Raw genomic sequence first — 25,164 nt, forward strand, 5'->3', positions numbered from 1 at the left:
TCAATTTTTGTTTGGGTTAAATGTTCAAGCCAAATGACAGAATTAATAGTTTACATATTTTTTGGTAGGAGGATTAGCTGTGAGCCCATCGAGTTTGCTGAGAAAGAGGAAAGTGACACTGCCATAGCAGTTTCTACCCCCAACACAATGGCATTGCCTTCCGCATGGTAGCTAGAGCCAATACCCAAGTTTTTGTGCACGGTGAGGAGGCATTCTACTGTAAAAATTTTGAATGATATGCCTATACTGAAGGATCGGGATTGCCAAAAAGCCTCTCCGTTAGTGTTTGGTTTAAATCCTAAGTCTTGACTTGTGGAGGTGGCATGGACCTATTAGTGATGTTCCAATATAGACAAAAGTACCTCTCTTTGTCTGAGTTGTACATAAAGGCCTTGAATAGGTGATCGGTACAATAGAGGTGGTACTTTATAGATTTTTTGCAAGACCCAAATCCTAAAAGAGGGTACAGAAGGGTTAGCAGCTTAGCACAGGGGAAAAATGAATGTCCTTCAGGCAATCCTACAAGCTCTGATGTATCACTTTCGTTAGACTTCGAACTTCATAGTGTCCTTCCATTCTCCCTTAAATGTTCTTCTCGGTTGGTTCATTACCTCAAGGCATGATGGATTGATGGAAGAGTTCATTTGTCAAGAAAATCATGGAAGAGTTCATTTGTCAAGAAAATCATTTACTTTTACGGAATGCACATGCATATATTTGATAACTCCTATTTGTCAAGAAATCATTTACTTACTCTTGGAAAAAGGAGTTAGAAAAGTAAAATACAATGTACTTAAGCATAAACAAAGAAATAGTGTCTTACTCCAGAAAAATAGGAAATGACTGCCTCCATAACTCCATTAACCTATCAAATATACCTTTCATCTCAACTTTTAGCTTTAGAAGGGGAAAAAAAACACTGATGTAGCTAATCTTAGAACCGGTCCTATTGTCATTTCAAAACTGGTTAAATTCAACAGTGGAAAAAGAAAAAATCTCGGAAACTAATTTTGTTAGAACTACCGGAAAAAAAGAAGGCTTGGCAGAAGGGTTGGCGCAAGTATCCTTCAAGCAACCGTACAAGCACTACCATAAATACGTGCCATTCAAATGCAAGCCAGACTCAAAAATACAATCTGCACTTTGTTTTCTATTAACGCTGCAAAATTTCATTTGCCATCTTTACATAAATCAGGCGATTTCATATTCACAAACATGCTAAATCAATTAACTAGAACGACAAGTCCACAACAAAGAATTTGGAAGGGAAGCTCATAAGTGCATCTCCCTTCAATGTTCATCTCTATTAAGCTCTTATATCCCCAAAATTTCAACTGAGGTATTTCTTAAACAGTGCTTTTGAAATAGCAAGGGAGTCGCCTTGGGCCTGCACTGGGTAAAGTTCCGTGCCTGACTGCCACTTGTTTGAAAATGAAATCCACTCTGTTTTCCATTCCGCCAACTTAAAACTTTCATTTCGTCTCACACTTGTCAACAGATAATCGAAATATGTTGAAGCCCTCGGCAAATAGTATCCTTCTAAGAGTCCACTCCAAAATTTGTTCGCTGAAAATGTACAAGAAAAGAAGATTGTCAACAACACTGATGAATAACGCCAAGTCACCCGTGGTGGGAGAGAATTATTACCATAATCATGGAGCTTATTCTGCTTGGTTTTGGTATTGTCGTACCACATTGTCAACTGCGTCCTTGCGTTCCACTCATACTATTGAGAAAAAAGAAAAAAGACATGAGATTGATACACGTATTAAAGATGACTATATGAACAGTGGAATCATGTGGTTATTACCTGTCTCTTCTCGGTAGGGTTAGTAGCAAGCCTTTTAGCACTTTCTGTCCAAGTTCCTAGTAGAAAATTATTGTCAGAAGCAAGCAGAATGTCAATATCTTTGATGAGTTGGAGAAACTTTTGGCTCTGAAGACTTAATGCATTGGCATCCTTTAGATAGAAAGCAATCATCGCATCCGCATATACTTGGTTTGCTAGTTTTGAAAGCACTTGTCGAGTTAGGTCAACCAAGTCGTATCTGCCATGAAGCAGCACAATAAGAATTATCCTTAGAGTCAAGTTGCAGTCATCAAGATTCCCTCATTTATTTTCTTAATCTGTGGAGTGAAAACTTTGAGTTAAATTGCAATTTGGTGTTTATCTTACATAAGCAGATTAAAATTTATTACTGTACAAGTAATACATTCTTATCTACTTATAGCTCTTACAAGTATATTATACGGTCTTTGATTTTTTGTGAAAGGTTAGGACTTCACCCATTGACATTAGTCAAACCGTTGATGATCGCAAGAGAGAGAACTTTGTCAATTTAAATAAGTGGTTACCTGTACGTGAGGCTTCCTGCAAGATAATTTCTTGCATCTAGGAACAGTTGTAAGGCGACAATGACTTCCTCAGTTGAGTACCATAAATGTGGCTGATTATGCTGAGGCAAAACAAAGGTCGTTTCTCTTGAGGAGAATCTGTTGGTAGTACCCTGCGAGAAGAGATTGCCAATATGGCTATCTTCGGACATATTTGATTGGAAGTACGATGATGGATCAAAATCTGGAAACTTAACAATGAAATCTTTGTTGTGATCCTGCGAGAATGAAAATGGCAGCCAGTCTTAGAAGATCCAGTCTGAGAACTTTATTCATAACATCGGAATTGAACTGGGTACTGTAAAGTTGCTATTCAGATCAAGCATATCGAACAGCCTAATAGATATATACTTTTCATTGGAGAAAATGGTGTAGTCAGAAAATTTCTCATCATAATGTTCATCCTTGTCCTCCCACTCAATAGTGTGTTCCTTAAACCTTCTCAAATTTAGTGCAGTTCCCAAAGAAATATGACAAAGTTTAATCTCCCAAAGAATCAAGTCAAAGAAAGAAAACCGATACAAAGAACGTACAGAAATTCCATCTGTGCAGTTGTAGATTGTCCGGTGAAGAATTTCCCATGCATCCTCAATTAGATTAATTTTTTTACCATATCTTCGATAGGAGTATGATTTCAGCCATTCCTGCAAAAGGAAAGGGTGGTTGGCCTATAATTAAAACAAGCGGTAAACATATAGATTTCTATGCATTAGGGTAGGTTTAATGCAGTTACGGTCTATAGGTGTTTTTTTTTATTTAATTTATTTTAATATATTGATATCTACTGAAATACTGTAGTGCACAACCGCAATTAGGGTCCTATTGATTGGGAAGTGTTCTTACATTATGACCTTTTCCTTTCATATAATAGGATGTTGATGTTCCACAGTTTTCCATAACATACAAAACTGTCAATCAAATCTACCAAACTTCTGATAACATGTGCCCAGTCTCCACAGTGCACATTATCAAAGTATAATTATTTTGCAGTCTTTACATATAAATACTCTCTAATTTCTCTTAGTGATTATTGAACAATGCAATAGATTCATAGGCGTGGTACTGTTGTGGCTAAAACAGAGACAAATAAATCTGTTTGACAGCTGTTCTGTTGCGGCCAAGTGAAAATGTGATCATCTCCTGTTTAACTCCTCAAAACAAACTGACAAAGTTGATGACAAAGTTGAGAAGGTACCTCAAGTTGGACTTTTTCACTACGAAAAGCCATCTCAGACATCAGCTCAAAGACTACTGGATTCTGTTCAATTCCCTCCATGCACATGCCAACACCAACCTGCGAGACGATAAAACGAGAAATTTTTCTCAACTAGTGCTAATTGTGAAATCCGAATGGCTACTAGAATGCGCCAAGTAAGACTTGTCAACGTAATACCTTTTCTTAAGAAAAAAAAAACTATTCCAAGTATTTGGATGAGGTGATAGAAAATTAAATTGAATGGAGAAGGTTAAGCATTTATAGATGTACAAACTGAAACTTTCTTGCTTCCAACGTCTTCTAAAATCTGCTGACTAGTTCAATTAAGACGATCGACTCATACACCAGAACACCGATCTGAAACTAACAATGACAACAAATTCAACCATTTACAAACCAAATTTCGTTAACATCACAGACTCATACTACTATATGTATAACAATAAGGTCAAAACATTTTGCATTTGAAAGTTGAAACACCTTCAAAATGCTGAAATCAATATTAGTACAAACTTAGACATATGTGAACTCCATATAAAACCTAATTTATTTTTTAGCGCTAAAAGATAAATTTCATTCATTCCAATAAAGAGAAGTACAAGACAAGGAGTTATTCCCCACTAGCCAAGATGCTTAGCTGCTAGATAACAGGCACCCAAACAAAAAGATGTGCAAATTTACATCACGAAACGATGTTACCCCAATTATATACATAATCGACAAAGGCTGCTTGACCACAGGCCTGCAGCCTGGGCAACCCTAGTCTTTAACAAGGAAAGGCTAATATATGTGATTACAGCCAAGAACTCAAATTATGCTAAGTGGACAAGCATGAGACACGTTCCAAGGAAGACTTCACATAGTTCAACCAGCATGGCAAACCATTCCATCACAAAGGAAGTGCAACTTCAGAAAGTAATGTAATTCTTGCAGGGAAAAAATGAAAGTTGTAACTACAGAAAAAAAAAAAAAAATAAGCCACGTGTGTATTGCCACCACTAAAACAAATGATGGAAACATGTTATAAAGCAATTCTATAACCCATTCAGAAAAATGCACACAATGTTTTAGGTATCATATAAAGATGATCTGACTAAGGATTGTGGGTGATGATGGTCCCCTTATCATTCCATTACATATAAAACACCCAGAGACTAGCATATCATACACCACGAGATTGAGAAGTGTGAAAGATATATAAAGCTGAGTATACCATGGTTGAATTTTGGCTAATGCGAGCTTCGACAGGACCTGAAGAAATTACATCCAGTATCCCATACATTTCAATATTCCCACCAAAGTTATGCAAAATACACCTGTATTGAGAGAGAGAGGGTACACTGAATTAGCCCAGTTGATGAATCCAACAGAATTTAATATTATTAATATTATTTTTTTTATTTTGAAAAATAACAAGAACTGCATAATAAACCAACTAACTTCTTTTAAAATGCAACATCTTGCACTCAGAGAGAAAAGAAATGAGAAAGAAAAGATATAGTGTAAAATGAGATTACCAGACATAAGGAGTTCCATAAAATTGTGAAGACTTCTCCCATATGGGTCTTACTTCAGCAGATAGATCAAGAACTATCATCTTTCCAAATGGAACAGAATGGAGTAGTGCCTGCAGAACCAAGTTAAATTAATCAGAGTTACTAAGACAGAAGATTTTACTAAAATCAATCACAGGAAAAGCTCGAATAGAATTTATATATATTGTCTGTGTGGGTATTTATGTTTATGTGAAAATTGATTTCTACTTGGTACAAAGGCCTTCTGAGAAAATCCCATACCACTTCACCACAATGACTTAATTTGTTTTACATTTTAGACAGTTAAATCAACCAGCTGAGTTCATATTAACCCTTATATGCATCCATAAGAGAATATACGTAATTAGAGAATTTTTTAAGAAGGAAGGGCACAGTGTTGCACAATGACAACTTTTCTACGTACCATCTCACCCATGACACTACAAAATCTTAAGCCATGCAACTGACTGATAGTCTCATAAATGAAATCCATTCGAGTCTAGAATGCAAAGGTTCTGAAGGTGAGAATCAATTTTGTAAAAGTAAACATCATACTCTCATTTGTGGTGGCTTCCAGAATTCAAACTCGTTTGTGAATAACCAACCCTGCAAACCATTAAAATTATCAACTGGTAACAATCAAGAATAAAAAATGTTTCAAGTACATACACCGGATAATAGTGCATATTAGTTGAAGACCAGACAATTCACGCTAAAGAGACCTATCTAAAAAATCATTTATCAGTCTTTCTATGACCTACTTTTGCATTCTCTCCTTTTTAATCAATACAAATTATCAACAAAAAACACTAGAATCGGCACAACAAGTGGGCAGAACATATATAGAATCTAGTAGTAAAACACTGGTGATTATTAAAAGAGTCCACCAAAAATCAACACGTAGCAGGATCAACCATTCAACCCAGAGGTAAAACGGATTTCTATCCACCATGGATGGCCTCTAGAAGCCCATTTTTATAGTGATTTGGCTAGGAAAATGCAATCTAATAGTTATAGACTTATAGTTCACACCGACGATGGACTCTTCGTCATATGAAGTCACAAGGTCTTTCCAACATTATCCAATAAGGAGTACACTGCACAGAGAGAGAGCGAGAGAGAGAGAGAGAGAGAGAGAGATGAAGAGCATACTTGCATTAGCCACACAGAATCCTTATGATTGTAGGACATTGCCTTATAAATAGAAGCTCCAAGTAAGGAGATATAAGTTGGGTCATCTGTCGGTGGGTAGTTTTCATTAAACGTTTCACTACATTGAACAGACAAGTTAAATGGGAGACTTCATAAAGGAGAGATTTATAAAGAAAACTGAGACATCGTCTGTGATTTTCACTCACGATTTGTTTTTTCTGTTATATAACATATTAAGTAACATTGCTTCAAAAGCTCATCCATAAATGATTTAAGTCTCCGGAAAGATCAATAATGATGTACAGATGAGATAAAAGTTACCAGTTGTATATATCAGTTATATCTCCATATTCTGCAAAAAAACAAAAACAATGTAATTCAGAGGTAATCAATGAAACACATGAATGAAGATGAAACACCAAAATTTAATAGGCGAGGTATGGCTTTGCTTCCTTCTTTTCCTTTGGAATTCTCAGTAAAATTCATCATTACATTACTGATAAAAAAATATTCCTACAAGCCAATCCCAATCTACTATGTATGCCGACAGAACCTTGCTCATGTGTTTCCTTAATTGAATTTCATAGCAAAACCTATGGAAAGTAAGGTTTCAGGATTCAGTACATATTACTACAAAAGTATCACACCTCTAGGAAACCTCAAATGTCCTCATTGTGAGGCTGTCTCGACCAATAAAATCTAGAAATTAAAACTCCTAAAACCAAACCTAACAAAGGCATCCAATGCTTTCCTTTTTTGATGAATCAAACTTTTTTATTTATGTAAAGTAGGATAGGACAGCAACAGTAGTCTTGGTGAGGAAGGGTTCACCAAAAAAAAGAGAAGGAAGAATAAGTAACAGAAAAAGGTGACAACAAGAAAACAAAGTGGATTACTCTCCAACGTGTTGCCCCAGCTAAACACTAGCTCCTTAATGTGGTTGTTAGAAGAGCCAAAAAAAAGAAGAAGGGTTGGTAGAGATTAATTCTGTCACAACACTGATAAATAGACAAACACGCTATCCAACATACTGCCAAGGGAATCAAGGCTTTATTATTAAGCCTAACTGCCTAACCCAGTACCCATACCATAATACCAGCTATTCATAAATTATAATATTAGCTGCGTTGCGGTCAATACGGACTGCACTTCACTGCCTCTAGGACAGGTTAGTTGATCCCACACCTGTTTAGTGACGGGGGAGGCATTATAAGACGATGCAAAATCTCTGAATCTGATCTACACAAAGCACCACACTGCAGGTATTTTCGTGTCTATGAACTCCGAAGCCAATGACTTCACTATCTTACAGAGTATAGATGAAATTGATAGATAATAGAACTACTTCATATGATAATAAAAAAATGTGCACCTTCCATTTGTTGCTTAATAAAAGCATGCCCAATTTCAACAAATAGGGGATCTGATGGATCAAGAAAATACGAACAGCACCAGCGAGGATCACCATCGATAGTGTTCCTAGTGCAGGGAGAAGTGAAATATAGCTAATAAATCTTTTAGAGTATTATGGTGAAATTATAGCCAGTTATTAATTCATGATTGCACAAAAAAATTTGTAAAGACCAAACTTCTTCATGGATTATCACGTAAATAGAATTTTAAAGACGTTAAAACATTACCAGTTTTTAAGTCTAGTTATATTGGCTGAAGGAAATGCGATTTTGATGGCTGCTGGAACATTCCCAGAGAATGATGGCAACACTGAACAGAAACACTGAAATATCAGTAGAATTCATTTTGTTGCAAACATATTAAACTAACTAATGATATTGAAAAAGCAAAGGTAAAAGGGTGAAAAACATTTCAAAAGAGGAAACTAACATAGACTTTTACAACTTTCTGCAAAAGTTTTATCACTTCAACAAAACTGCAATATGTGAACACCTCATATTAATTAAGTCATTTCAAAAAGTAATTATACTAGAGGTCTAGAGACACCTCGAGATCAAAACTCTCTTCCAATGTTCATTGTAGTTTTAGACTTTGAGTCATAAGTCTTTTGTCTTCATAAAGTTTCATACAAACAAGGTGGGAATCCACATGATAAGATCATTATTTTCCTATAATCTTAAAAGAGGGGTGCGACACGATGATCCCAGGAAGTCACCCATCCTAATACTACTCTTGCCCAAGCACGCTTACATGATAAGATCTTATCATGTAAGATAAGATCACTTCAAGAGCAAAAGAAAGTTTTACCTGGAGTCATGCCAAGCTCTATCATGCGAGATAGAATGAGTTTCTGAAGAGCCAACTGCTGATCCAACCAACTTTGTGGGAGAGGTCCACCCCATCTGTGTTATGACAAATATTGGAGTCTTTCAATATATCTGTAAAAGGTAAATTGTGACACGCACTCCAGTTACCATGAATGTGTAACTTCTTCCATAAAAGATTGTTCGCATTAATTTACAATATTAATATAAGCAAGCAACCATATATACACAAACTTCTTGTTCCATATATTTCTTACCTTGCTTTGTATTTCACACACACACACACACACAAATATATAGATATATACATGTATCTATTTTATATTATAATAATGGGAAGACAGAAATAATTTTTGCACTCTAATTACTATGACAATTTTCTTCTGGCATAACAAAGTAAGAACAAAAGTCAGTCAGCTGTAAGTGCTACCCACCCATGTAAATTTCCCATTCGAGCCCAAGAAAGGAAAGCAGGTCCTCCGAAGAAGCCATCCAAATCCTCCTTACTAGTATTGAAATTCTGTCATCAGAGACAACAATTAAATACCAGAATGTTAGAGTCTTCTTCTCATTTTGCTTTTCTTCCCAGCAAAATAATGTTGTATATAAATGTGAAAGAGATTAGACACAAAAAGTGAAACTGGGACTGAATAACATTTCAACCCAATCAGAGGAACACATGAGTTTTGCCTAAAGAAGAGCCTGTGCTATTCCATCACGTTGACACTAAACATTCAAATTAGCATTGTTGGGCAGTAATGGAAAATCCCAGACTATAGAACAAACCTATCCAGGTATGAAACTTTCAAAGTGAGATAGTTGAATGAACTGCATCGCTGGTTTTAACTCCAAAAAGGAAACCAGAAGGTAAAGCCAGTTCACATAAACATCTAGTCCACAATAAGCCACTTGTAGGTACTAAATGCCTTCTATGGAGTGAAATGTATTCAGATGAGTTTGTTTAAACCGAATATTAAGAAATTGGCATTTTGATGTCACATTGGGATCAGTACGTTACTTCTCGAAAAAACCTACAGTTCAACAGTTCCTACATTGTTCAGGATGTTAATTGAGCTATTTAGTTTCAAAAACATTACACTCAGACTTAACATGTCAATGATTACATACAATAGATAAGTCTGTTCTCAAACCATGCGCTCTAACTAGATAGTTTGAGAAATAAAAACACTGCAAAATTATGGATAAAATACAATTGAAGTGAATAACCATATCACCTTGAAAACTTTTTGCCATATGGCCTCTTGCCCCGTAAAGGCCAGGGGCAAGTTAATACCCTGAAGAGCCATCCAGTCTATCTCTTTCTCCCACCTTTCCCAATCCCACCAAACAAAAGAATCTGGAAGGAAGTAAGTTTAGTGCTTCCATTATTGTAAATATATGTACTGAATTTGTATGCAGCTAGATTACTAAGTTATCTACATGATATCATATTGTAAATGATTGCAAAGCAAAGGGAAAAATAACTATTTCACTGAAATTGGACGCCATATGGAAACTTAAAAAGGTTCACCTTTGAAGCTGGATTATCTGGCGGTGAAGATTGAAAGACAATAAAAGAAAATGTCAAAGGATCTCAAAGAGATTACTATCTACTAACATACTTGATCAAATAAAATTGTCATTGGTACCAATATATGTTTCCCTCTAAAAATTTGTCTATCCCAATATTGGGTCAAACGATTTTCAAATAGTGACATTTATAATTTATATCACCTAAATGTGGAGTTAATTATAGTAAAGAGATTGGGTTTTCTAGACATGTTAGTTTTGACTTTTGAGAAAAGGAAAACCAAAAAAATCAATCTGAAACAAAGAAAAGAACACAGTCAATACTTACAACTAGAAGTGACAACGTTTTGGTAATAATTCCACGGGACTGGACGCTGAATCATCACCCCCTCGTCTTTTACAGCCGGTAATGATCCAGCCCTTGGAATGGAAGACAACTGGACGCCGCCGGTTCTGTCCCACGAAATATGAGCACCGCACCAATACTTTAAATACCAATGGAGACCAGATGCAATATCAACCCCAGTGGTGCCTTTGATCCTGTTAGAAATGATAAAATTAGGAAAGTTTACTTAACAACTCACCAATGAAATAAACTCTAGGCGTACATTATCTCTTTTCCTTTCACGCTTCTCTTGTCGACATTTTTAATCCAGAAGCAACTGTATCCACCGCAAACATCCTGAAACATCAAAGGAAAGCCATTGGACTCAGCCTAACACTGAAATGCTTTCCACAACTGATTCACACCCAACAAGTACCAAACATAGTGAAAGCAATGGTTTTAAGAAATTTGTACCTTGGGAACTATTTTGAAGTAAAAGCTGGTTACATGAGTAGGCAACAGTCTCTTCAAAACTCCCATAACTGCAGCTTCTTGTACAGATGAAGTAGCTTTCTTAGTGTCCAGTTTCGTCGATAAAACTTGCATTGCTTCATTCCTTTGAGAAGAAGGGAAAGTAGTCGTAGTAGTAGAAGAAGAAAAATAAAAAATAAAAACTAGGAACACTAGTGAGAGTAGAAACAGAAAAAGCTGCACAACTCGAAGCTTTGACATGTTTCTGACCCACCCACTTTGAGTACAGTCCGAGAAAGAGAGTGCAGCAGAAGGTTGATGAACATAATATGGTAGCCGGCCATGGGGACCCCACGAACTTTTCAAGTAATAATGCCAAGTACAAAAATACAACTTCTAATCATCGAAAACGTCAACTTAACTCTTTTTCAGTTCGCAACCGCCCAAGTAAAAAAGAAATAGTTTTGGGCTTTTGGCATGTACTGAAACTTTTTATCATCGGCCTAGTTTTAGACTTTTAGCATGGCTTCATCCAGTTTTCGGACGAATATTATCGTTGGCTTGTGGCCTTCTAGTTGAGATAAAAAGCAGGCATGACAATGAGGAATGAGTTGTTTGGGCGTCGAGAAAGCCAGAAAGGTATATACTTTCATGAAATGTTCATTGATAAATTATGGTATTCATGCATGCAAAAACTAAAATACTTCAGCGATGTTCATACAATCACAGGTATAATATGGATTGCTCTTAATCTCATTGTAATATCAACTATGTAATATATGGATTAGTGGATTACTTAAGAAGGAAGAAGGACAATCCTTCTAAAGGCAATTTTACAACACCAGTACATTAGAGTTTCGTGATAACGTCAGGGCCTGGGCATGAATTGAAGTCATAAATTCGAGCCACTGCAAATGTTTGCCAAGCCACGAACAAACAATTTGCATTTGTTCGCTATAGTAGGGGAGAAACTTCAACCGCCCATCTTGCTAGATGATTTGGAAGCTGAGCTCAAAAGTTTGTCGTTAATCTGGATTATTAAATGCTGAGCGCCCCAAAATCTCAGCTCAGGTACTTCTTGAACAGTGCTTTAGAAATGGCAAGGGAGTCACCTCGGGCCTGCACTGGGTAAAGCTCTGTGCCTGACTGCCACTTGTTGGAAAATGATATCCACTCTCTTCTCCACTCGTCCAACTTAAAACTTTCATTCCGTTGCACACTTGTCAAGAGATAATGGAAATATGTTGAAGCCCTTGGCAAATAGTATCGTGCTAAGAGTCCACTCCAAAACTTGTTCGCTTAGTAAACAAGAAACGAAGATTATAAACAACGACTGACAAATGGAGTCAAGTAACTTAGTCACCCACAAAATAAACAAGTCGAGAGAAATATTACCATAATCGTGGAGCTTGCTCTGCTCAGTTTCTGTATTATCGTACCACATAGTCACTTGCGTCCTTGCGTTCCACTCATACTTAATAAAAAACAAGAAAAAGTCAGACGTGCACTCATTTTTAAAACTTTAAAAATAAGTGTGTAATCATGTGATTGTTACCTGCCTCTTCTCGCTAGGACTTACAGCAAGCCTTTTAGCACTTTCTATCCAAGTTCCCAGTAGAAAATTATTGTCAGTCGCAAGCAGAATGTCGATATCTTTGATCAGCTGAACAAACTTTTGGCTGTGAAGACTTAATGATTTGGCATCCTTTACTTGGAAAGCTAGCATCGCATCCATATACACATGGTTTGCTAGTTTTGACAGCACTTGTCGAGTTAGGTCAACCAAGTCATATCTGCGATAACACATGCATGATTACAATTATCTTTTCTTGAGTAGATGTTTCTTCTAATCGAAAAAAGATTGAAGCTTTTTCTTTACAAGTGTTTTACCTATATGTGAGGCTTCCTGCAAGATAATTTCCTGCATCTAGGAATAGCTGTAAAGCAATAATGGCTTCCTCATTTGAGTACCATAAATGTGGCTGAGGCAAATCAGAGGTTGTTTCTCTCAAGAAGAATCTTTTGGTATTATCCTGTTCGAAGAGATTGCCAATGCGGCTACCTTTGGACATAATCGAATGGAAATACAATGATGGATCCCAATCTGGTAATTTTACGATGAAATCTTTGTTGTGGTCCTGCAACAATGAAATATATCTTTTTCATTGATATGTTCATTGCCTTCAAAAGATGCTACACCTGAATGTGATAGATGAACTGTAGCAAAATGCTAAGAGCATGCTCTATCACAAGCTATTAAATAACCATGAGTCCATGACTACAATCCTAGCTCCCATCCCACGACAAATGTCTCAAATAAAAATAAAGCCCCAATGTCACCCTGTGTCCAATAACAACAAACAATCCCACCTAGTGACTACGGACTCAAAAAAACACCATCTATAGTCCTAGAACACTTCGGACCACCTAAACGGTAGAGCCTTAATATAGCTAAGCTCTTCCGTGTGACACAACGATAAGACTTTGGACCACCTTTTAACTATTTAAGACTTTGGAACACCATCCTTTTAGTTGTTTCTAGAATATACAAAGTGGTGTTCTTCAGAGGCTGATCCTTAACTTCCTAACATTTAGTGCAGTTTCCAAATAAGTATGACAAAGTTTAATCTCCCAGAGAATCAAGTAAAAAAAGGAAGATTATTTAAAGAACGTACAGCAATTCCATCTGTGCAGTTGTAGATTGTGCGGTGAAGAATTTCCCATGCAGCATCAATTAGATTAATTTCTTTACCGTATCTTCGATAGGAGTATGATTTCAGCCAATCCTGCGAAAGGAAAGAGTGGTTAAGCTACAAAAAGACATACATCTAAGTAAGTAGGTTCAATGCATTTAGAGCCAATAGATGTGGCTCTAAGAATTTTGAAACAAGAGACTTTGGGAAAAACGTGTTCTAGGAAAAACTGCAATTTGGTTCAAATACATATGCAAGGCATCATAGGCATTTTGAAAACTTAACACTGAGTGAAGTCAACTGAAGGAATAGACCAGGCACTAAAAAGATTAATTGTGGACCAAGTATATTTAGGCCGTTATTACATGGACCAAAATATTACAATTTCGCCATCTTTTCATGTAAATCCTCTCTGCTTGTGATTATTGAGCCGTGTAGATCCTTAGAAGTGGTACTGTTTTGGCTAAAACAGAGACATGAGAACGTGCTTGACAGCTGTGCAGTCAATTAGATTGTGATTCCCTTCCTGTATAACTCCTTTAACAACTAAGAAGTCAAAAGTCGAAGTTTTCATTAATCTACCTTAAGCTGGACTTTTCACTCTTAAAAGCCATCTCAGACATCAGCTCATAGACTACTGGATTGTGTTCTATTCCCTCCATGCACATGCCAACACCAACCCAAGAGAAAATTAAATAAGAAACCTTTCTCAACTAGTTCCGTTTCTCAAATGAAAATGGCTAGGGTTCACGAAAAGCAAGACTTGTTAATGTATGATATTTAGGTTAGAAAAAAGGGTGTCTCAAATATATGGATGAGGGTGTCTCAAATATATGGATGAGGCGATAGGAAATCAAATAGATGGAGAAGGTGATAGCATTTATAGAGGTGCATATCAAAAATTTCTTGTTTATCATATTTTAAAAGCCTGCCGACTACTTCATTAAGACAATTTTATTTTTTCAATAAAGCAATAAGACAATAAACTCATATCACATTACACCAAAACACAGACCAGAAAGTAACCACACTAATAGATTTGATTAATCCTTTTCCTTTTAAAACGGACTACTAGTCATAATAATAGTCATATCTTTAAATTGTTGCATTAGAGAACAGATTTGAAAGTTCAAACAACATCAAAATGCCCAAATGAATAGAAACAAAAAACTTGGAAGAGTATAAAAGATATCTTATACTGGAAAACACTACAGCTGACCCAGGTGTCTAGAATATGGTTTTCGTGCTGCTGCAGTTAATGATGTCACATTCAGGAGAAACAATGCGATAAAACTATTATACTTCATAGAATATGCAAATTTTAAAATGACATCTATATGATAATATGATATGGAGCAGCACTGTGGTAGCCCACTTTTAGTATATAAAACAAAGATGAGTTGATTATGGAATCAAGTGAGACTGGTCTCGAATCATTCCAACATCCACACAGACAAGCATATCATACACACCAGAGAATGAGAGGTGCAAAAAATTAAATAAAGCATCACGTACCATGGTGGAATTTTGGCTGATACGAGCATCGACTGGACCTGAAGAAATTACATCAAGTATGCCATACATTTCGATATTCCCACCAAAGTTATGCAAAAGGCACCTGTACAGTTTGTGACATTGGAAATACATTTAGTTAGGCTTCTGTTGGTACAGGACTACAGGAGTCATCCAAGACATATATGGGACCTCTAGGTATCGGTTTTGCTTATGTCTATTCCTTCTAGGAATTTATTGACTTCTTAAGTTCTTTTATTCAGGTGCATATGCAATCTCAATTTTTCTTTTTTATTAACAATACAAAGGTTCTGCCTATGGGGAAAAGAAAAAGGAAAAAGAAAGAACACATTAATGAAGGATCAGACCAGAAATTTAGCTACTAAACTGTAAAAGACCAAAATAATAATGATCATTATTATACTTATTACTGTTTCTAAAAACAAATTGAAAAAATTAAAATAAAGCAAGAATTGCAGAATAAACCAAAAAATAATATAAAAAATGCAGCTCGTTAGAGGGAAAATTTACGAGAAACAGAATATCAAATGTAAAATGAGAATACCAGACATAAGGAGTTCCATAAAATTGAGAAGACTCCTCCCATATGGGTTTGACATCAGCAAATAGATCAAGAACTATCATTTTTCCAAATGGAACAGAATGCAGTAGTGCCTGTAGAACCATATTGAATTAATAGCTGGAATGTAACTGATAGAAAATACAACTGGTTGCAATTGCGATTGGATATGCAAGAAGACTCTAATATAATCAATCAAAAGAAAAGCTCTAATACATATTTCTTTCAGAAAAAAGCGTTAATAATTCACCAATTGCAAGTAACAATCTCATGACACAACTTTGAAATCCTTTATGGATAGAAATTGAGAAACAATTGAATAGAGGGACTACTATCCATACCATTTCTTTCTTTCGGCATATTGGAAAGCTTATACGGAGCTATGTGCCATACCAAAAGTACCAAACACTTGAAAAAAGAATAATATGTATATAAGTTTCCTCAAGTTAACAAGTGATTTACGGGAAAAGCTTCTTTTTTTATTCCCAAGGGGAGAATGTTGCACCAGAAGTTTAGTCCCACATTGGTTGCATTATGTCTAAGACGTGGCTCATGCTATGATTGATCTCTACATGGTATCAAGTACGTTTGGGAGAACCCCACGCTCTTGTAGAAGGTGGTTAAGTATGGACAATATCGGTGGTAGTATGGCTGGGTCGTCGCGGAGCGGCCGAGGGCAGCTCATCCTAAAGGCAGGAGTGTGATACACCAAGCTTGCGTTATGCCTAAACGGGCGAAGGTTGCACTAGCAGTTCTCCCAAATTGATGATTGTACAAGAGTTTAACGGAATATTCACGGATTTTCAAGACAACAAACTCGAGAATGAATTCTTTCAAACGGGGGAGATTGATGCATGAGCATTGATGACATCATGCCAATGTCATCCTAATATCAAGATGGATGCCTCCTATTTCTTAATTAGTTATTAGTTTAAGAATTAGTAACATGGTTTCTATTTCATCAGTCTTTATTGGTTTTAGTAATAGGTAATTAGTAAGGTTTCTATTTTGGTTTCCAATTAGAATTAGAAACAAAGATTATTATATTTAAGGCATCTAGGCCTTCATTGTTAGATGGTTTTTATTAGATATTAATTCTTTGAGAATTGTTCTTCTAGTTTGAAGGTATAAACCTTAGTTTTAGCGTTTGTTTTATTAATCATAATTGGTGTTTATCCATTGTTGAAGTTTCCGCCAACAAGATACATCACAAATTGGTAAGGGTTCATCCAACAAAAAAATAAGCCATGGAACTGACTGATGTTTTCATTAAGATAGTTGATTCGAGTCTAGAATGTAAAGGTCCTGAAGATAGAATTATTTGGTACTAGTAAACTTCATACTCTCATTTGTGGTGGCTTCCAGAATCCAGAATCGATGAGAACAACCAACCCTGCAAACCAATGAAATTATCAAACGGTAATAATTGTGTATCATAATCCCACACACTCAATGATACTACACAAGTAACAAGCAGACAATTCATGACAAAGAAAACATGTCTAGAAAGTGCTTCAAGTTCTATTAAAACTCCCATTGTGTCAATATCAGACTGAGTTCATATTTGAGAAGCACAGATAAACGGACTGACTAAAGCAATAGCATAGGTGTTGTCTGATTCAACACTCCAAGCAACCAACAACAACAACAAGAATCAGATCTCCACCAGTCGTGCATCAAAATTCGTTTTGGGGCCTTTTGAAAAAACTAATTAGAAATGATGCTCGATGAGATGATTTGTATTATGTAGGGGTTTAAATCATTTTGTACTACAGGCTTGGATTTTGAGTCTGCTGGTTTAGTGAGTTCTATTTCGCCCCCTCACATGTGGCCTTAATTAGCTTAACACGTGGACAACGTACTTAAGTATGTGGAATAAACAGGCCCGTTGGGCAAAACCAAAAGCCAGCTCTGATGCCATCTTAAACATTGAAGCATCCACTTCAAAACCAATTGGCAATGAGTGGAGAGACCCAGGAACTTATAATGTATATTGCAAGGCTATCATGTGGGACCATACTAGGCATCTCAACAGATTTGAACTGGAACTTCTTTGGTGGAGTGGTAGTTGAGGTGTCCTGGAGGGACAGTTGTGGTCTCTAGTTTATCAGTCCTACTAGATCAACTCTAGGATTTTATCTTTTTTCAATTACTACTATTACTAACAAAAAACACCAAAATTGGCAAACAAGTTGGCAGAAAACCCATATAGAACATAAAAAACAAAACACAACAATATTTATTATAACAACCAACTTAAAACAAGCAGGATCAACCCAGAGTTAAAAAGAATTTATATGCAGCATGAATGGACTCCCATCTTTATAGTGCCTTGGCTAGAAAAATGCAATCTCATTGATTGCGCATTCTTTGTCATATGAGGTCACAAGGTCTTTCTAATATGTCATATAAGGTATGTTGGACAAAGATATAATCATCACATATAAAGATAGAGCATTCAAGCAGCAGCGGCAGGGAGAGAGAGAGAGAGAGCTGGGTAACATACTTGCATTAGCCAGACAGCATTCTTATTACTGTAGGACATTGCCTTGTAAACAGCAGCTCCAAGTAAAGAGATATAAGCTGGGTCACTTGTTGGCGGGGCATTTTCATTAAAAGTGTCACTACAATGAACATGATGAGAAGTAACTTATAATTCAGGTAAGCGAGATGTATTAAGCAAGAAGTAACAAATAAAATAGATATTTAGTTTTTTTTTTTTTTTGTAGAAAACAGCATATGATCCTCACTCATGAAATACTTTTTTTTTTTAACACAACGAAGTTAAGTAACATAGTTTCAAAAGCTCATCCTTAAAGTGATCAAAGACTCCAGAAATATCAATAATGAATAACAGATGAGATAAAAAAAAAGTTACCAGTTGTATATGTCAGTTACATCTCCATATTCTGCAAAGAAAATAAAGCAAGTTCATGTAAAACAATGTCAATGGGTCAATCAATGCCAGAGGAGATGAAACACCACAAAACTTATATCTTTTTATCCAAACTAAGACTTTGAAACACAAACACTCAGTAAGATACTCTAATCTTCAGAAGTACAGCCATCAGCCCATCATCCTTTCTCTTCCTATGTAATGTCAATTGTTGACAATTGACCGTGTTGCTGGTCAATACGGGCAGCACTTAACTGTCTCTAGGCCATGTCAGTTGATCCCATGCCTATTTAGTTAGGGAGGCATACATCACAAGATTATGTAAAGACTCTGAATTCGATCCACACAAAGCAAATTCTGCAGGTATCTCCATGTCTATGCACTCAGAGCCAATGATTTAACGATCTTAATAAGGTGTTTTCATAGTATAGATAAATTTGATAGGTAATGGAACAACGTCATATGATGAATGTAATACAACAAGATGTGCACCTTTCAATTGTTGCTTAATAAAAGCATCCCCAATTTCAACAAATAGGGGATCTGATGGATCGAGAAGGTACGTACAGCACCAACGAGGATTACCGTCAACAGTGTTCCTAGAGCAGGGAGAAGTGATTTTAGCCAATAAATATTTTGGACTATGATGATCGGAAAAAATATAAATATAGTTGGCGGAAGAAATAGATAATAGGTAAAACACAAAAACCTCATCAATTTATCAACATAGACCACAACCATTACATAAGATTTTAATGAATTATGATACTGTTGAGATTATTCACCCATTTGTAGGTGTGTCCTACCTCTGTGTCTGTGTGTGTGTGTGTGTGTGTGTGTGTGGTGGGGATAGGCAAGAAGATTACGTAACTGTTTTGTTACAATCTGACAAAAACAAAATCAATACGTCGTTATGAGTTTGTAAACCATGATAAATATAAAAAAGATTGTAACAACCAAACTTCGTCACGGATTATCACGTTAGCAGAAAGTAAACACATTAAAATATTACCATTCTCCAAGTCTAGTTATATTGGCTGAAGGAAATTTCTTTTTGAGGGCCACTGGAACGTTCCCAGAGAATGATGGCAGCACTGAACAGAAAAAACAGAACATCAATAGAATTATTTCGTTGCAAACATATTAGACAAACTCAGATATTGAAAAGAGAAAACTGACACAAAAAGTAAGTAAAGTAAATCAATAATTATGTTCACAAAATACTATAAAGTATCATGACAGATTTCTCAGCTCAACTAACAACAACGTGGTTATGGTACATAGTTTAGACTCTAGAACATTCTTTACATGCAGGGAAGTGTGATGAACTGCTAATATTCTCACAGGAGCTATGAACCTCCTTTTTTTAAGGCAAAATCAATAATAAGATTACGTTTTGGCAGGTATATACGTTGCACAAGTTACTTCTTCTTTTTCTTTACCTTGCACAAGTTTAGTAGACGATAGGGAGAATTTGGAGTGATTATCAACAAAATATGCAATATAATTAGTTTCAAATCTAGTGTTTTATAACGTTCCAAACTTACCATTTTACAGTGTTCCCACAATAGTTTCATCCCTTCCACAGAACCTTAACATGCCCATACTTTGCACCATCGAAAATATGTCCATAGAACCTCAATTGTACTGTAGATTTTTCTGTTTTTTGTGTTGGAGCTAAGGGGTAACCTAAATTTAGCATCTTGTTAAGATGGGTTAGTTATTTTCTAATGGGATTGCTTTCTACATATTAATGAGATATCTCTTTTTACAGTTAAAAAAAAAAAAAAACTTAAACACACCTCGTCATTGAAATTTTCTACATATGCTTCATTGTAGTTTCAATCACAACTTCTTTGTCATGAACTTGTGTACAAATAAGATGGCATCAAAATCGTAAGATCACTTCAAGAGCAAACCAAAGCTTTACCTGGAGTCATGCCAAGCTCTATCATACGAGATAGAATAAGTTTCTGAAGAGCCAACTGTTGGTTCAACCAACTTTGTTCAAGAGGTCCGCCCCATCTGTGTTTAGGACAAATATTGGAGTCTTTCAATAAATCTGAAAAGGCAAATGGTGACATGCATAGTTGTCAAATTATCATATATCGTTTTCCATTTTTTGCATATCGTATCGTGTATCATAAGATACGGTATTTTTAAAATTAATTACAAAAAATATGTATATATGAGTTATTTGAATATATATATACCATAAATTCATACTTTGCAGGAAAGAGTATTATTAAGAATTGAAGAGTGAAGACTCGTGATTATAGTTTTATATGTGTTTGTGCATGTGTATGTAAGTTTTGTACAAAAATAATCTTATCACACACAATACTACTAGTGTATGGTACAAAATGTCATCATTTTCAACCACTAGGCCCAAATTAGTATTAGACATAAAGGGATTGGCTGGATAGGCTAGATGTTAGATGAGTAAGCTAGTTGTTGCTTTTGCATTACAGTTGTTGTTTATCATATCCTAAAAGCTTAGATGGCTTTCTACGGCTTAGAAAGGAGAAGAAAAAACTAAATAAATCTTAAAAACTCGTTTTCGGATAAAAATTTTTAATAGTTCATGTGTTTGAAGTGTATCGCTCGATACGAAATGTATCATGCATCGTATCGTACGATATGCTCCCTACATAAGACTTTCGATACACTAGTATGATACGTATTGATTTGCGTTCGATACGATCCGTATCGTATCGTGTATCGTACGATATTGATAACTATGGTGACATGTACCCAGTTACCCGCCAAATGTGTAACTTCTACCACAAGAATTTCTTTAGTTAATCTTATAACGAAAACACACACAGCTATAGAAATATCTGAAGAATTCTTTATATTTCAAATTTTACTTTTTTCTATTTTGTATAATAATACAATGTCACAAACAATTTTACCAAACATAGTTTAAAATCAGAAGATATAATATAGTATAAGGATTTACAATATGGTTTGTAACTTAAAAAAATAAGTCAGTGGGACCTAACTTTCACTAACCCATGTAAATTTCCCATTCGAGCCCAAGCAAGGAAAGCAGGTCCGCCAAAGAAGCCATCCAAATCTTCTTTGCTAGTATAGAAACTCTGTCACCAAACACAATAATCAAATACCAAAATGTCAGCTTCTTCTTTTTCTCGTTCTCTTATCTTTTTTTTTCTAAGAAAAAAATTAATTAATAAAAAACATACGTAAAGGAAAATATTTCCTAACAAAAGGTGAAACTGAGACAGAAAAATATTTCAACACAACATAGGAACACATTGGGATCAGTATGTTAAGTCCCAAAAGAAACCAAACTTCACGGTGTAATTTCACTAATTTGAGTCATTTAATTTACAAACATTAGCAAAAGTCAAGCTATATGTATCGAGATTCCATACAACACATAATTCTCTTCTCAACCCATGCAATCAAGCTATATAGTTTATAAAACCGGCAAATAGTAGATAAAATAGAATGAAAACAAAGACTGTGAATAACCATATCACCTTAAAAACTTTTTGCCATACGGCCTCTTGTCCTGTAAAGGCCAGGGGCAAGTTAATTCCCTGAAGAGCCATCCAGTCTATCTCTTTCTCCCACCTTTCCCAATCCCACCAAACATACTGAATCTGGAAAAATGTAAGTTTAGTGCTGATATTTTTCTAAAATAATCGAAGTGGTGAATTTGAAAAAGAAGTGAGATAACTATGTTACTTATTTGCATGATGTTCTTTTTTTTTAAAAAAATTGCAAAGCACAGAGAAAAGTAATTATTTCTAAGACCTGTATGATACATTAATATATCGATTCATTTCAAAGAAATTGGAAGCCATGTGAAAACTTTATATGACTCACCTTTGAAGGTCTGGGGTGAAGATTGTAAGATAACAACTGCAGATCTCGATGGATTCCAAAAGGATCAACGTCTAGTAACTTACTTATTCAAATTAAGTTGACTTTGCTACCAATAGATGGTTTCCCCTAAAGAGGGTTTTTCATGTAAATTGCATCTTCTCTCTTTTCAATTTGTCATAATTGAATTGCGAAGTCATAGGATTCTTAGTTTGTTATATAAACTCCAAGATGAATGTCTCTCTAGTCTGTACGAGCTGATTTTGGTCAATTCTCAAAGAAAAATAAAAATTAGTACAGTTTTGATGAAAAATCCCCCTTCCTACCCCATTCAATGAATACATCTTGCAAAATTCCAATATCGACCATTTGTCTTTCAGACTTTCCCTATATGGGTCAAACTATTTTCAAATAATGATATCTGTCTCTACTGACTATAGTGGAGTAACTCTCATAAGAGGTTGGATTTTCTAGACATAGTTTGTTTTGACGAAATAGAAAACCAATCAATCTGAAAACAAAAAGAAGAACACAGTCAATACTTACAACTAGAAGTGACAACGTTTTGGTAATAATTCCAGGGGACTGGACGCTGAATCATCACCCCCTCATCTTTTACAACTGGTAGTGATCCAGGGCTTGGAATGGACGACAACTGAACACCACCAGTTTTGTCCCACGAAATATGAGCACCACACCAATACTTCAAATACCAATGGAGACCAGACGCAATTTCAACTGCTGTGGTGCCCTTGATCCTGTTGGAAGTTATAAAATCAGAAAATGCTATTAAACACCTCACCAAGAACCAAAAAAAAAAATGAAGTATCACTAGCCTATGACCAATAAAATAACATAAGAGAGTCAAAAGCACTTCCAGGAAGGGAAACCAGAATAAAGAAACAGCAGATCCATGAATCCATATTGATCAAGTAGAGCATCTAATTAAATTAAATTTCTCTTGAGGATACAAAAATGAATCCACATTCTAAAGTTTCCATGGCCCTATACTCGATGACAGGTCGTCGAAAAGTAGATGAAGTAACATTACATAGAAATCATATATCAGTCCATTCAAAAACTTTTAACCCTGCCTAATGTAGCCTCATTCTATCGGTGAAGAGTATTAAATCTAAGTACCAATTTTGATGGGGATACAAATTTGTGTGGGGTTGATCTATATAATTAGGAGATCATATCCACCACATGCAGAGGTAAGGCTCATACATTCGCACTTGGGGAAGCTTTGTGCACTGCGCTAGCCCTTCTATACATATTATTACTAAAACATTGGGAAGCACTGATTCGAATCAGGCATAGATGTTAGAGTCTCGAGCAGTTAGTTCAACTTTCTAGTTCTACTAGGTACAGAAGGAAACGGGAACAATGCAATACAATGTATGCAGAGTTGTGTACTTCTAAGGAAGAGCAGGGCATTCCAATGGAAGTGTCTCAAATGTTAGAAATTCTTCACCCTATCAGAAAAAATAATATTTATCAGTGCGCACACACAAGAATTTCTTAATCTTTTAGGAAATAAATAAATAAATTCTGTGTACATTATCTCTTTTCCTTGCTTGTTTCCTGAATCGACATTGCTAATCCAAAAGCAACTGTATCCACCACAAACATCCTGAAATATCAAACTAAAGATAATAAGCATAAAATTCATCAATCAAGCTAATGTGAAAAAAGGTCTGTAGTTTATTCACATACATACAAATTCTTGGACTCTAATATATAGTCAACCAACTTGCCGACTTGACTTGACTCCACTTTTCTGTATCTTAACAACCCAAATGACAAAATTTCAAAATAAATATATAAAGAATATAAATTTTTTCTTTCAGCAAGAAGTAGCATCGAATTTATCAAACCAATATTCTTAACATAAGTTGACCATTAAGGCCAGCTTGGCAGCTGACTTCACATAATCGTATAAATTGCTAATCTTTTACTTCGATAAACAAATCTCACTAATAAAATCAAAATAAAAACTTCCTCTATGCAATACAACATACTAACAAACCAATACTAAATAAGGAGATATATGGGTAATTCCTCAAGAACATAATAATGAAGAGGGTAATTCAGTGTGTTCTTTAGTTTATAGAATTATAGTGCTTATCATAGTTTAAGATGAAATGACTAGAATGAAAGCAAAGATGGTGTGAAAATATTGTACCTTGGGAACAATTTTGAAGTCAAAGCTGGAAACATGAGTAGGCAATAATCTCTTCAAAACTCCCATAGCTGCAGCTTTTTGTATAGATGAAGTAGCTTTCTTACTGTCAAGTCTAGTGGATATAACTTCCATTGCTTCATTCACTTGAGAAGTAGTAGTAGTAGTTGGGAATGCTAGTAAGAGAAGAAACGCAAGAAGCTGCACTGCTTTAAAATTTGACATCTTTCTCTTTCAGTTCAATGAGTGAGTGAGTGAGTGAGTGAGAGAGAGAGTGAAGTTATTTGAGGTTGGAGAATCTTTTTGCTTACTGAAGAGAATGAAAAGGGAATCCAAGTACTCAACAAGTATCTTTATAGCCCAGTCGAGTTATTGGATCATATGTCGGTATATACGATTTATTCTGATTTATCAGTATTTCCCACTTCCTTATGTTTCGTGGCATTTACAATGGCCATGATTTATAATACTGACCATCGGACAAGTTAAAAACCGAAGTCCAGTTTAGTTTACCGAAAAATAATATTAACTGCCGGATTTCGAGTTGATAGTTTTGGCATATATGGGAAAAGAGGTTGATATGGGATTG

The 25,164-nt window shown here is 35.6% G+C and overlaps 2 protein-coding genes across 3 annotated transcripts; both read right to left on the reverse strand.

Moving 5' to 3' along the window:
• Window positions 1-1,132: 1,132 nt before the first annotated feature.
• LOC147474048 (alpha-N-acetylglucosaminidase-like) lies at window positions 1,133-11,198 on the reverse strand. 2 transcript variants are annotated; one of them, XM_086586744.1, is made up of 19 exons: window positions 10,864-11,198; window positions 10,673-10,746; window positions 10,393-10,604; window positions 9,770-9,891; window positions 8,969-9,054; window positions 8,518-8,612; window positions 7,938-8,019; window positions 7,670-7,776; window positions 6,619-6,649; window positions 6,298-6,415; window positions 5,701-5,751; window positions 5,128-5,237; window positions 4,824-4,926; window positions 3,590-3,688; window positions 2,928-3,038; window positions 2,356-2,612; window positions 1,811-2,048; window positions 1,648-1,726; window positions 1,133-1,566 (listed from the first exon to the last, which is right to left on the reverse strand). In XM_086586744.1, exons 1-19 carry the CDS (start codon window positions 11,119-11,121, stop codon window positions 1,331-1,333), a joined length of 2,469 nt encoding a protein of 822 aa, XP_086442870.1. In that variant the 5' UTR covers window positions 11,122-11,198; the 3' UTR covers window positions 1,133-1,330. The 2 variants fall into 2 exon arrangements, with proteins under 2 accessions (XP_086442870.1, XP_086442871.1); XM_086586745.1 differs by lacking the exons at window positions 10,393-10,604; window positions 10,673-10,746; window positions 10,864-11,198 and adding an exon at window positions 10,066-10,199.
• Window positions 11,199-11,922: 724 nt separating this feature from the next.
• Window positions 11,923-24,800, reverse strand: LOC147474049 (alpha-N-acetylglucosaminidase-like). Its single transcript, XM_086586756.1, has 17 exons — window positions 24,579-24,800; window positions 23,953-24,026; window positions 22,998-23,151; window positions 22,048-22,170; window positions 21,557-21,642; window positions 20,472-20,566; window positions 19,554-19,635; window positions 19,034-19,140; window positions 18,524-18,554; window positions 18,152-18,269; window positions 15,631-15,740; window positions 15,069-15,171; window positions 13,536-13,646; window positions 12,751-12,998; window positions 12,416-12,653; window positions 12,256-12,334; window positions 11,923-12,158 (listed from the first exon to the last, which is right to left on the reverse strand). Exons 1-17 carry the CDS (start codon window positions 24,798-24,800, stop codon window positions 11,923-11,925), a joined length of 2,217 nt encoding a protein of 738 aa, XP_086442882.1.
• Window positions 24,801-25,164: the final 364 nt, after the last annotated feature.

This window comes from Coptis chinensis, unplaced genomic scaffold (assembly GCF_015680905.1).
Source record: "Coptis chinensis isolate HL-2020 unplaced genomic scaffold, ASM1568090v1 utg136_pilon_pilon, whole genome shotgun sequence".
Classification (NCBI taxonomy): Eukaryota; Viridiplantae; Streptophyta; class Magnoliopsida; order Ranunculales; family Ranunculaceae; genus Coptis; species Coptis chinensis.

Excerpts from the sequence above, each read along its gene's own strand:
- LOC147474049 (XM_086586756.1), bottom strand. The coding sequence starts at position 24,800 with ATGTCAAATTTTAAAGCAGTGCAGCTTCTTGCGTTTCTTCTCTTACTA. Across the intron at positions 21,643-22,047 it reads TATGGCAAAAAGTTTTTAAG|AGTTTCTATACTAGCAAAGA; the intron begins GTGATATGGTTA and ends GTTTGGTGACAG. Across the intron at positions 12,159-12,255 it reads GAGCAAGCTCCACGATTATG|CGAACAAGTTTTGGAGTGGA; the intron begins GTAATATTTCTC and ends TTGTTTACTAAG.
- LOC147474048 (XM_086586744.1), bottom strand. The coding sequence starts at position 11,121 with ATGTCAAAGCTTCGAGTTGTGCAGCTTTTTCTGTTTCTACTCTCACTA. Across the intron at positions 9,892-10,392 it reads AAACGTTGTCACTTCTAGTT|ATTCTTTTGTTTGGTGGGAT; the intron begins GTAAGTATTGAC and ends ACTTCCTTCCAG. Across the intron at positions 1,567-1,647 it reads GAATAAGCTCCATGATTATG|CGAACAAATTTTGGAGTGGA; the intron begins GTAATAATTCTC and ends GTACATTTTCAG.